At 32.8% G+C, this 14,540-nt stretch overlaps 1 protein-coding gene across 1 annotated transcript in view; it reads left to right on the top strand.

The window, feature by feature from the left end:
• Galntl6 (polypeptide N-acetylgalactosaminyltransferase like 6) overlaps positions 1 to 14,540 on the top strand; it is a 1,019,213-nt gene that overhangs the window by 374,068 nt on the left and 630,605 nt on the right. The window contains exon 3 of the mRNA XM_010629830.2: positions 9,183 to 9,291. Coding sequence (XP_010628132.1) covers positions 9,183 to 9,291 — 109 coding nt within the window. The remainder of the gene's footprint in view (positions 1 to 9,182; positions 9,292 to 14,540) is intronic.

The following is a 14,540-nucleotide window of genomic DNA, read 5'->3' as shown; positions in this document are numbered from 1 at the left end:
TGATAAAATGAGACCTATATGGCCTTGACCTAGGCAAACAAATGTGATATTTCATCTTTCCAAAGACCAGAGAAGGAAAGATCTCATTTAAAAAAGTAGCAAGGTAACTGCAGAGGGAAGAAATATCAGAACTCTCAAACTGCATCTTTCTTCTATTACATCAATATAGTTACTTGAAATAAAATGTCATTATTAAAATACCATGTCATTTATGCCTTTTTTGCAAATAAACCACATAGATCAATTCAAATAATAAAGGTGAACATTACTAGAAATAAAACATTACAATATTTTAACTGTTTGCTCAGCATAACAGTGCATCATTTGGAGAAATTATCTCATCTGAAAGCATCTAATCTCAGCTGTTCTGTTTTTCTTTGTTGTTTTTTTGTTTTGTTTTGTTTTGTTTTGGTACCGGGGATCAAACTCAGACCCTTGCACTTGCAAGGTCGGTGCTGGAACCACTGAGCTAAATCCCCGGACCAGCTGTTCTGAACTTTTAATCTTCAATATAAAACCCAGGCACTGCTCAGTTACAATATGTCATAATTCATTCATCTGACACTTTATTCTTGAACCATCTCTTCACTAGTGTTTGCCTCAGCTTTTGTCTTTAGTTCTAATCATCTACCCAGTTACCTTTTATTTTTTGCTCTCTGGAGTTTAGATACTAACATAAATACTAATGATGAATTACAAATGCAAGTATTGCTAAACTAAATTTACCTTAGGGAAAAGACAATACCCTTCATTACTGAGGCAGACTGAGGGAAGGGTATTGATAAACTTGACTGTTTCAGACTGGAGACCACTGGTTTGATAAGTTTTAAAGACAGAATATCTAGCAGCAATATGCCTTAGTTGATTAAGTTTAAATTTTGTTTTATTTTATTTTCTTATTGAGTTTATTGGTACATTTTAGGTATACAGTACAGTTACAGTCATCATTGGGATCTTGTACCTTTACATGACAGGTCTTGGTTCTCATTTTTTCCCCTTGTCCCTGCTCTCCCTTCACCCCCTCCTCCTTTCCTTATTTACAAACACTTTATTTTCATTTTTTTCATTTTCTCACTTTTTTTTCTTTTTCATTATTTCCTCTCCCCTACCCTTCCCACTTCCCCTACACCTTTAGACCTTTTCTTCCTATTTCACATTGTCAATTATATTATTAGGATCTTATGTACCATTATAGTTTTTCACACCAGAGAAACTATTCAGTATTTATACATGTGTGACTTATTTATTTCACTTAGGAGTATATCCTAAGAGTTGCTCTAATTTGTCATTCTTTATGGCTGAGTATTCCATTTTATAGAAAAGCCACATCTTCTTTGTGCAGTCTCTAATTGATGGAAAAATGGGCTGTTCAAGTTTAAATTTTTAAAATGAGATTTTGTATGCCACAACTGAGATTTTCAGACTCCACTGAAAAGTTTTAAGATCTAAAATTGTGAGCCGCCCTCTACAGTACACATTCCTGAATGATTCACATATGTAAACTCTCAATCCTGTTGCAAAAACCTGTTTTGCAGGGTCAAGAGGGTAAATTTTACCAATCCTAACTAGGTCAAAACTTACTTTGAAAGTTTCTTGAAGTTATCTTGCCAGCACGTGTCTGAAAATGTATAGCAAATTTAACGAATAAGATGGTTTGTAGTCACTAAATATGATATTTGGTATTAACTATTCATGTTTCATGGTTACTTAAAAGTTTAGAAAATTCTATACTGAATATCTGAGCACGCTGCATGGCTCCACAGTTACACTCAAACTCAGAAAGGAAAAATCTATTACAAAAGTGATAAACAGATTTCTACACAATATTTTATTCCCTTTCTTTTTATTTTGAGATCCTTTAATTGACTCTCTTTCGCTCAGTACATGAAGTTCAAAGTGTTGTGTAGAACTATTTTTCGTCACTTTATTTTTTAACAATTTTCTAAATGACTTTATGTAACTATTTTAGCTTCCCATTAAAGTGACAAAGCACCTAACATAAACAAACTAAACAGAGAAAAGATTGCTTTTGGATCCCAGTTTCCAAGTGGTTTCATGAGTGTCCTGCTGTAGGTCTGCAGGGAGTCTGAGGGTCAGGGCAGGGAGTGGTTGGGGAACCAGGCTGAGAAGCTGGGGACAAGGTGCACCCTCCCAGGATGGGCACTCAGGGACCTACTTTCTCCAACCAGGCGCCACCTCCTACAATTTCCACCACCTCCTGAAGCCGGTTAAGCGATGATCCCTAAGTGAATCGATCCACTCTTGTGGTCAGAGCCTTCATCTTCCACTTATTTCTCCCCAAACCCCATCTCTGAACATTGCTGTATTAGGAGGAAAGATTTATGCACATGAACACTATGGGGAACATGTTAGATGCAAGCTCTAACAGTAATAAATTCTAGATAAAAGGAGACTCATAAAATTCTGCACATTTGTTTAGTCTGATTAGTCCATAAGATTGAAAGGCAATGTACCTAGTTCAAATCCTAATTTTCCACTTATTATTTAGTTGATCTTCTTAACATATGAATTTAAATTTTCTGAACTTTAATTCAACACCCTGTTCTTATAAGTATATGCTATAAGAATAAATGTTATCTACTTTTCCTCAACCATACCTTCCATTATATTTTACTTTTTGCCAAAGTTCTATTTCTTCAAACATACCTCTAGTGATTTCAATGTATGGTACTTAGCCACACACCATATAAGAATTCATACCAAATATTACATTACATTAGCATCTACTGTAATACAGTTTGGTCCTCATAATTTATTATTGGTTTAACCTATACTATAAGGTATGAGTTTGCCACTATGTTAGAACTTTTTAAATCAGTGTAAATACTTTCAATATCTATAAAAATAACAGATTATGAAAATTATTGGCAATTATATGTCACTTTATGATAGGCCAATGGTTTTCACTCTCTATGAATTATTACTTAAAAATTTTCGTGAAGTAAGGAAGGTATCATTGTCATTAGCCTAATATCAGAAACCCCTAATATTAGAGACCCCAATTTATGTCTCCTGGCCATGAATCCACTGTCCTTTCACTATATAATATTGTTTTCCATTAAAAGAAGCACAGTAGTACATATGTGCTTATGAGCATGAAATTCCATGGGTCAGCTGACGTATAAAATGTTAGGCGGATTTCAGAATACAGCTATCTTCTCTTTAGAGACACAAAAATTGTCTTTTCAATGTCGCTCCCATCTGCAGTTATGATAAATAAGATGGCTCTCATATAAGAGTCAAGGAACGAGTTCTTTTTATTCACCAGATGTTCCCATATTTACAGCCCTTGGGAGGTGTTCAGAGATTACTTAAAAAGTTAATAACTGCAGTGAGGTGCTTCAAAGTTCATTAGTCCCTAGAGTAGTACAAATTTTTCCATTCATGTGTTTCATAACACTGACTCCAGAACGTATTTAAATTTGTCACTTCTTAAATCCCTGCTTAAATACATTGCCTAAGGGTAATATTTCACCCTTGAAAACTTTTTTTTTCCTTAACCTTTTCAAAAGTATGGCATTTTTTCATGGTTTGGGTACCCAGTATTACCTATTACACGTTGCTTGTACTTAGTGGATTTTCTCACACATTCCTGATATTTTGTTCAAGTCAATTATTTGTAGCCACCTAATAATGAATAAAATGTCCTCAAGGTGAAAAACTAAAGGCACTTGCTCACAAATAAATTACTGACCTAAGGACAGGTCTGAAATGTATGTTTCATGGAGGCTCAATATAATTTATATTTATTTGACAAGGTCATAGATAATGGATCGGTACCAGTATAATCACACAGAGACATACGATATGATAACCCAGAAGAGAAGTAAATGGATCTGGGCACTGGAGATTGGTTTTGTGAAAGGAAAGGCCAGAATACTAATGGATCATTTACTGGATGGTTAAGCTTTCAGAAACAAGATAGCTCTGTACAAATATACTGGGATTGATTTAAGATTGTTCCCCCACTACTGAGGGAGTTGAAAAGGATACAAGCACACCGAATCTTCATATCGATCATCTGCCCTGGGAGGGATAGCATGCTTTGGTACTTTGTAGCACATGTTATCCTAAAGAGTTGGGCTTCTTGTCTTAATGTGATAATTATCTCCATTTCACACTCCGAGGGCTTAGAAGTGTCCGACTATTAGCAAACCTCAAAAATCATCTATAGAATTTAAAATAGATTTCTGTGTTTTTCTTCTACGTAAAGTTTCTAATTTAATAAGGATGAATTTTGACTGGGGAATTATCCTAAAACCTTGTCACGTAATTTAGTGAGGAGAGGTGCTATGTATAGAAGAGATACTGGTGTAGCAAGTCTTCGGATAGTTTTTATTAAAGTATAGTGTTAAATGGTTTTTAATCTGATTTCTCTATGATTATAATTCTTCGTTTGTTTTTCACAGTACTGGAGATTGAACCCAGGGCCCTCACACTGAGCTACATCCCTAGGTATTTTAATTTTGAGGCAGGGTCTCCCTAAGTCACTGAGTTGCCCAGGCTGGGCTTGAATTTAAGATCCTCCTACCCAGCCACACAGAGTGCTGGGATTACAGGCATGCTCCAAGATGCCAGGTATAATATTCTTATGATATCAACACATTTTGTTGGAGTGTTAATAATGGTCAAGAATAGCCAATAATTTGATATTTATTTTTATAAAAATTAATATTTAGAAACAATTTTAAATGTAGTAATACTATGAATATTGTGATTTTTCCCCATTAAGATTGTTTTTATGTTTTAAGTATAAAATACAGTTATATTCATCATTGGGATCTTGTACCTTTACATGACAGGTCTTGGTTCTTATTTTTCCCCCACTGCCCTGGCCTCCCTTTAGACTCTCCACCCTTCCCTGTTTACAAAGCCTTTGTTTCTTTCTTTGCTTTTTTTTTTTTGGGGGGGCTTTCTCATATTTTTTCTTTTCCTTCTTACCTTTCCCTTACCTCTCCCTCAGTCATTTAGACCTTTTCTTCCTATTATGCAATAGCAATTATACATTTTGATCCTTATTTACCTTTCTAATTTTTCATACCAGAGAAACTATTCAGTATTTACATGTGTGCCCTATTAATTGCTCATAAGAGCATGGCCTCAATATGCATCCATTTAGCTATAAATATCTCTATTTTCTCCTTCTTTATGGATGAATAGTACTCCATTTTATAAAGAAAGAAACAACACATCTTCAACGTTAACTAGCAATCTCCTTGCCCTTTTCCATACTGGGAATATCAAATGCTTGAGCAACTATGTGAATCTTTTATCATTATTATGTTTTATGCCTCCATATTTGTAGATTATGTGCATATTACTGTTATAATTTAATGTTTAGCCATTTTGGATTTGTCTACTGATTTCCTACAATTTACAGTGTTTACTTAACTAGCTTAAACCTCCCCTTTGTCTTAACATTTAGTATAGCAATAGCATGAGTTTTTGTTTAGCCTATGTTTGTATTAGATCATTCATACTTAAATATAATAGTGACCTATAGTTGCCCTTTCTTTCTGGTATTTTTTTGTCTTCTAATCTTACTAAATGAACAACTTTTATTTGCTTAGTTTTAATATGTATCAATAATTCCTTCTAATCATTTTGAAAGAACTCTCCCAGTATAGATTTTAAAGCAATATTATCTATCTTTTTAGTGTCTTTATTTATTTTCTTTTTACAGACACCACTTCCTAAGCTACTCTCTCTCTCCCTTCCCTTCCTCCCGCTCCCTCCCTCCCTTCTCTCTCTCTCTCTCTCTCTCTCTCTCTCTCTCTCTCTCTCTCTCCTGGTTTTTTTGTTTGGTTTTTCAATTTATTAGCAAGGTTTGTGTGACCTCAACTTTTCAAGAGCTTGTTTACATCATTTAAATTCTTTTTGCTTTTTCAGTTTCTATTTCTAAGGAAATACATTTCTTAAACCTCTTTTTGGAAATTTTTTTGAAGTTTTCTGCCCTGTAACTTTCTTCTGTTTCCTTTGGTCTTTCCTTAACTTTTGGCCTCTTAATTTTATGTTAAGAGTTCTTTCAAATGCCTGGTAATCTTGGCTGCCTGTTGATACTTATAAGTAAAGTACTCGCATGCATAGTTACTAAGTGTGCTCAAGGAGCCAGTACCATAGCTCTTACTTTTGATTCTGATTCTCCATCAGGAATTTCTCTGTCTTTTGTCTAATCACGTAAGTTGCAGGCTGGCAGCTTTCTGGAAGTCTGGTGAAGCAAGATAGTTTCATTAATCATGTTTGATGTAGAGTCTGTCACAAAACCCTCATTTTCAGTCCAGCTTGGCACCCTTATATTCAGCTGTTTCTGACAACCCAAGAACATACTTCTCTCAGACTCCAATCTTCCGTGGCTGGAGAGTACAGTGAATGACCCTCAAAATCACCTCATTAGAGTGGAGTATAAATCCAGGACAGTCCAGCTGCCTCTTACAAAAAATACTGTTTCTTTCACCTTTTTAACCCCATCCTCAGAAACACCTACTGTCTCAAATTCTTCAGTATTTTCAAAATTCAGTGCTTAAAAATATCTGCTGTTTTCCCCGTATTCTCAGCGGTTTACAGGAAGTTTATGTCAATTCATCTGCTTTTCTGATGCATCAGACACTTTATTGTTATTTTCAGTTAGTTTCTGGAGAAAGTAAATAGCATTTGTGTTCAATGAACCTTGTTTTAGCACTTTCTAAAAATTCTGTACCTTAAATATACCAAAACAGGGGAAATAGCATACATCTGGCAAGCAAAGAGAGCTTGAAATTCACAAGAATACTTCTACATTTTATGTCAGGAGTTGCTTGTAAATGGGGATTATCCATATCAATGTTGGACACTTTTATTAGTATTCAATATTTACCAGTATAAGCTCATCGTTGAGGGTTGAAGCAAAAATCATTTCACTATATATTTCTCACTGATTTTGAAAAAGTTTCAAATATCTAAAAATAGCCTGATTTTTCTAAAATATTTGCTATATATTTGCCAATGATTTTTTAAATTTCCTCTGTTTTTACTATATTCATTTCTTGTTTGTCCATATCTTTTATCTTCCTTTTAAATTTTGGCATTACTCTTAATATTTTATATAAAACTATCATATAGTTTTGTGTGTTTGTCTTTCTGTTTGGTCCTCTTCCCACTGGGGTTGGTTGCCATCATAATGAGCAACAAAAATCATAAAAATATGTAAATATTCATGTTGTTTTGAAAATCTTTTGTATGATTTTAAAATACTTTTTAAAAATATGCCCTATATTTACAATTTCAAAAAATTATCCTTGAAAGCTATAAAGATGGGCTAATGATAAATAATTTTTGTAAGCATAATGACTGCATTGTCTAAAACTAAGAATTATGGTAGTTTATTTGTTTTGGAAAACTGCATTGTAATACAATTTCACTAAAATTATTCATCTTTTGATTGCATTCACTGTTTACTGCTTTTTAAAATTTTCTTCCGTGCAACCACTAAGGAAATCAGTATGGAGATTACCTTAAAGAAGTAGGATAGGAGGTCCTATTTGACCCAGCAATCCGATGCTGGGTATCTTTACCAAAGAATTAAAAATGTCATACCACAGTAATATATGTGTACCTATGTTCATAGCAGCACAATTCATAACAGCTAAAAATTGGAAGCAGTTCATATGCCCTTTAACAGGAGACAGGATAAGGAAACTGTGTTACTTTTTTTAGAAAATGGAACACTACTTAGCCATAAAGAATGAGAAGCTAGAGACATTTATAGCTAAATGGATGCACATTTAGTTGCAATACTCTTAAATGAAATAAATAGGACACGTGTAAATATCGGGTAGTTTTTCTAGAGTGGAAAACTGAAAGTCTAAATAAGGACTAGAAGGTTTAATAGATAATGTGAAGTAGGGAGAAAATGTGCAAAGGGGAAGGGGAAGTGGGAGGGGTAGGGAAAAGAAAGATGGGAATGGAATTAATATGAGAAAAAGAAAAAAGGAAACAAAGTCTTTGTAGATAGGGAGAAGTGGAGGGGTTGAAGGGAGGGCAGGGGAATGGGGAAAAATAAGAACCAAGACGGATTATGCAAAGGTGCAAATTTCCAGTGACGAATGTCATTGTATTGTATACCTTAAATGTACCAAGAAAATTAATTTTAAAAATTAAAAAATAAATTTTCTTCCTAGTGTATTTATATTATTGAATCTCCCCCCAAAACAACAACAAAAAAGAAAAAATGTAATATGGATGTGAAGCAAATATTTTACATTACGTTGAATATCAATATTGTGAAGATAAATCTCATTCAAAATAATTTTTATTTCTTGCTTCCAAAAATAAACAATATGAAAAGGGATAGCTTCAGCAATGCATATAAAAATGATTTTCACATTAACATCACAATATATTGGGCTTGAGGAAGAACATAAAATATTTGTTATAACTACAGCTGATAAGTGGGAGATAATTTTTATTTTAAGCATAAATATACACTATACTTTAGCAGAATACAGTACCTAAGTTAGATGGAATACAGCACTTAGTAGTTACTAAGATTCAATTTCAGTCTTAACAAAATTGGCCCAAATCTTGCTTGCTCTCTGTAGTTTAATTGAAATTATTGAATTTTCTAGGCCTCCGTTTAATTACAGAGAAGTGGAGATTTATAAGCCAATATATATATTAAACAAGCTTAACAAGCTTCTACACACAGGGTAGTTAATACAGTACCTGGTACATTATGAATATTCAATGAATGACTAGTAATATTATTCAAAAGCCATTCAAAAATGTATTGTCAAAATGAAAGAAACTGCACGATTTGCAAACAAAATTAATTTAATTTAAAGCCAAAATATTTAGCATTATCAATATTTATGTTTTGGGCAAATAAAATAGCTTGAGTTTTATGCTGAGAAGAGAAGAAACAGTGAATTCCTAACTATTTTGGGTAAAACAAAATAAGAAATAGTGAAGTTGTGGGAACGGGATGCTCTCATTTTAAAGGTTTACAACAAAGATTTTAAAAGTGTTTGTTTATCTAGTCATTAGCAATAGTTTTCTTTCCACTATACTCAGAGGACTCACTTATTTAACAAATATTCTTTGCCTGTTATGTACCTGGCTGTGTTTAACTGCCATGCAAAAGGAAATGCCTCTTTTTTATGCTTGAATACTCTCCTTTTCCACAGACATTCCCACTGGGCCTGGGAGATGGGCAATTCTATTCATGGACAGATGGTTTGAGAAGAAAGGACTGGCATGACTACGAGAGCATTCAGAAAGAGGCTGTGCGCTCAGGTATGGAGTTCAATGTAAGCCAAAGTGCTACTGTATTTACTGCAGCATCTCATTTTCACTTAAAGTTTCTTGAATCAGTATTTCTTCTGCATGCTGCCTTCTGGAAATATGAGTGATGAAGCTTGGACAGAATTAAATGAATTTAAAATCAGAAAAACACAAATAATGAATATCCTTTCCAATATAAATTGCAGAAGAGATCATTAAAATTTTAGAAATATATGTAATGCTTTCCCCCCAAATTCATTCTCAGTAATATCTGGGGACATATCAGAATTATTAATGAGACACAACCTGGAGGTTATGTATTTTGAGCATGATTCACTTACTTATTAGAGCTGATGCATACAACATTGTAAGGTATCTAAAGGCTACCACAACTGCTAGACAATGCAAATTATCTAAGGGGTACCACAATTTCTAGTCATTGCAAGAGGGTGCAGCAAGTCTGTAAGTCTTAGCACCTGGGACCTGAGGTTGGAAATTCTTAGAAAAGAAATAGGCAGTTACATGCAATCAAGAAAGTCTGAACACATGCAAGAAGACTGTAGACTTGGATTAGAATTAGAAGACAGAGTAATAGAAAAGGATTCATCATTCTAGAAAGACTGAAAAACTAGGTTGTTGGAATCAAAGATGCAAAAGGGCATATAACAAGAAATCCAGAGAAAGTGAAAAACATATGCTAGAAAATCCACATTCCACTATTTGGCAAGTGGAGCTCCTCTTTCACAGAAGGATTTCACAGAAATAGAACAGCTACTTTTTGGTGGAGACATTTTAACATCACTGAGACACTGTATGTGGTTGAAATCAGCAACATAACTATTAACTTCCCACAGCCTAGGGTTCTCTAGGCCACACTTCCTCCTAAATCACTCTTCGGGAGAATTGGAAAGAGGTGTTTGAATGGTCATGGAATTGCACATGGCTGCTATATGTCAGTTGTAACTGACTTACTTAGTCTTCTTTTATTTTCTTCTCTTGTCTTCTTTTTCCAAATAAATCTCACCACTCAATTTCATTAAAGCAGTTTATCCCAAAGATATTAAAAGAACCAACCTTCTTTAGCTTTCATTATCTTTGCATCTTGACCACATCTTCTTGAATCCTCTTGTCTTTTGCTTCTTTTGGTGTGACCAGCCCTGTATTAATCCATACATCTCATCCTCTTTCTAACTTGAAGATGCTGATGTGTTTTAGACATGATCAAATAGTATTACCAAGTGAAGCTGCTACAAAGTAAAACCAAAATAATCAATAATTTACTGGATGCATGTTTTGTACTAGATACAATTTAGACCTCAGAACAACTTTAGTAGATATTATTATCCCAAATTTGAAAAAAGTAAAATAAAATTGAATCCTTATGAATTTTTAAAATTTATCAATTTTTAAGTAACTGGTAATTTGTAGCGTTAAAGAGACAATTCTTATAATGCTATATTATACCTCACAGCCTAACATCAAAGAATGATACTTGCACAATATTTGGTAATGATAAAGAAATATATGGGAGAGAGACATACCTGAATTCAAATCCTATCTTTTTGTATTTATTTTTATCCTATTGCCTCAGACTCCCAGAGTGCTGGAATTATAGCTATGTACCCCAGTGCTCATAGGCAGATAAGCTTATGTTTTTGATATTTATAAGCAGAATTGCCCTAAAGAGTACAGATAATATTTGCAAAATGATTAGGCAATTATTTGATCACATTATAAACTCAGCAAATTATATTAGTATTTATTAATCCATATAAATTACTTTCACATGTATGAGTATACCAATCTTTGCCTATACCAATAGGTTTTGGACCAAAAGAAAATGGACAAAGGAAGTAGGTGATAATAAAAAATTTCAGTAAAAATTTTTTGTTCAATTTAAAAGTTTATAAATGACTTTTATATGATTCATTGAAATATATAAAAGATGCAATAGATTAGATTTCTTTATTTTTATATTGTGTGCCATATCATAAACAAGTAGTTTAAAACATACACACAAACATATGGATACACACACACACACACACACACAACACACACACAGGGGCAGAGTAAACAATTTTTGAAAGTCAGTGTATCACACATCCAGGTCAGGAAGAAGGATCGTTTGTGCTGTTGTATCACCTCAAAAACTTGAGTTTTGGGTTTAATTATTTTTCTCCTGAGTAATTACCATCTGAGTATTCATCCATAAAGGCTGTTTATATTTTGCCTGTGTTTGAACTTTCTCTAAAAATTGAGTCATATTTTACTAATTTTGTCTTGAGGTCAAAATTACTTTTTAAGAGTTATCCATGTCAATTTATGCAACTTTAGTTGATTCATTTTATTGTTTAAATTTTATTGTTTAATTTCTCCTCCTCTTGAGCATTTGGACACTTTCCAGGCTTGAACTACTCTATATAATACTAGGGTAAGACTCCCTGTGGTTTGTACTGCAGCAGAAATAATATTTTATTGTAGTATTTATTTAATAATATATTTGTAAAAAAATAGATTTGCATGTCCAGAGAATGAATATTTAAAATTTATTTTTCATAAATTTTCTAACAATTTCATTTCAATCAATAATGGATAGATCAATCCCAGTACCCCCCCCAAAAAGGATAGAATCCCCATTACTCTATATCCTTGTCAACCTATAATGTTGTCTGAATAATTTATCAAATTTAATGGTATTAAGTGATATCTCATTGTCAGGCAAATGTTCATTTTACTTATTTTGAAATGATTTACATTTTTAATGCCTATGTTCCATTTATTTTTTTCACTTTGTGGTGAAATTTCTATTCATTTCTATTTAAAATTTCCAATGAATTCATAATTCTATACTTAGATTTTTAAATTGTAAATCCTAGAAAAATGACATTATATTGTTGTTTTATGTATTTTATCTCATTACACTACAATAGTAGCTGATGTCAGATATGATAGTATTTTATATTAATTTAAATTTTTAAAAAATAGTCTAAATTTTTTTTCAGCTTTAATTGAGTTTATTGGTACATTTTAGGGATACAGTACAGTTACATTCATTGTTGGGATCTTGTACCTCTACATGACAAGTCTTGATTCTCATTTTTTTCCCTTACCCCAGCCCTCCCTTCACCCCCTCCTCCCCTCCCCATCTTCAAACACTTTATTTTCATCTTTTCTTTCTCTCACATTTTTTTCTTTGCCCTTTTTGCTCTTCCCCTACCCATCCCACCTTCCCTAACCTTTAGCTCCTTTCTTCCCATTTCTAAATGTCAGTAATCTTATTAGAATCTTATGCATTGTTGCAGATTATTCACACCAGGGAAACTATTCGGTATTTACACATGTGTGACTTATTTATTTCACTTAGGAGTATATCTTCAATATGTATCCATTTTCCTATGAATGAATCTATTTTCTCTTTCTTTATGACTGAGTAATATTCCATTTTATAGAAAACCACATCTTCTTTATCCAGGTTCCAACGGATGGGCAAATGGGCTGTTTCCAAGACTTTTTATTAATTAAAATCACATAGGTGGTGGTTATTTTGGGCTGTAAGTGTAGACGCACGTGACATTTACAAATAATGGTACCATTTTAAAAAACATCTTTCCATTTTTGACCTTAGAATTTCAGTTCTTTTTGCCTTATTTCTATGCATATTAGGAGCACCTGTGTAATGTACAATAGTGAGCAATTACAGCTATATTTAAAGTTTGCTAATTTTTACAATAATAAATGTATCAAATATAATTTTACTGTACTATTTAACATCATGCAAATATGCTTTACACTTTAATAAATACATTTATAACTTGATGTAATTATAAGAATTATTCAAATGAATAAGAAGAATTTTAAAGTTGAAGGAAATGCAGAGAGTACTAGTTCATAGACTTCATGGTTTCAGGCGTGGCATAAACAAGACCAACATACCTATAGACAAAGGGTATACGATACGGTAGGAAAGAAGAGGGGAACCAAATTATAAAGAATAGTGTCAAATACTGAAAGTTAAATTGAAATGTTTACAGTTAATTCCCTGACTTAACTGAATTTATATTCATCAGTATAGCTCAGATTTTATTTTTTATTAATCATGCATTTCCTATACACAATCCCATTATATTTCATTTTGCTTCACATCTTTTGAGAATTGAAATTAATTGCTCCTTTTAACATGTTAACTATCCTGTTTTATTTTATCATAAAATTAATAAGCACATTTTGAGACTTCTTTAGTACAATTTGAATTGAAATAACTGAAATATGTTTTTCTTTGAAACAACATAAAACACAATGTACAATTTGCTATCTAACCATTATTTCATATGCAGTGGATATAATTGTTATAGTAGCTAGAAAGCTATCCAGCTGATATCGCACCCTATGTAGTTTGAAAGTAAAGTCAATCTAGGATTGCAATTAAAAATACTAATATATTTGTGAAACAGAAACTTTGCTTAATGCATTTTCCTTTAAATGTAAATCTATAAACTATGCTAAATATCAAGAAGAAAATGTAGTTATGCTAAATAGATAACTGATTCATAGTTAAGTTTCATAGTTCTCACCATATGTTTTTCTCAGTAATAAAAGCTAACTTTTTTTATTTTTTGGTACTGGGGATTGCACTCGGGTCCTTGCGCTTGCGGCAGGCCACCGAACCACTGAGCTAAATCCCCGGCCCTTATTTTGTTTTGTTTTGCTTTTTTGTTGTTGTTGTTTTTTGGGGGGTTTTGTGTTATGTCTTGTTTTTTGAAAACCAAACTTTTAAAGCAACCCATCCAAAGTAATGTACTTGGATGTATGTAGTCACATGGTATGCACATGCATTTTATAAAGATGCTTTTATGATCACTGGTCTGCAATTCTAGAAAGGTTTTCTTTCTAGTTTTGTACTTTTTCCAATTTTCTCTTTATTTTAATATATCATATGTTCACTTTGTTTATCACTTTTTTGGTTTGAACATGATTGAACTCAGCATTAAACAGCTGCTTTGAACACTTCTGTTTGATCTTATTTCTTTGAAATAAATTTTACCCTCATATAATCTTAATCAGTCTATGAATTCCATGAAATGGCATGTAATCTTTCATTACTTCCACGTGTGTTGTTTAATCATATGTATAAGTTTGAAAATATGAGGTTTTTCTGTCTTCTGTCGTTTTATTCATTATTCATTCACTCATTGGAGATACTCTTTTATCAGCCACTCGGTGTCAAATGCTGCAACAAGGCCTGGAAATAAATGATAGGT

The sequence above is a fragment of the Fukomys damarensis genome, unplaced genomic scaffold (genome assembly GCF_012274545.1).
Source record: "Fukomys damarensis isolate Sample0158 unplaced genomic scaffold, DMR_v1.0_HiC HiC_scaffold_18, whole genome shotgun sequence".
Lineage (NCBI taxonomy): Eukaryota > Metazoa > Chordata > Mammalia > Rodentia > Bathyergidae > Fukomys > Fukomys damarensis.
The sequence above is the reverse complement of the archived record's forward strand: the minus strand, read 5'-3'. Positions and strand labels throughout refer to the sequence as shown.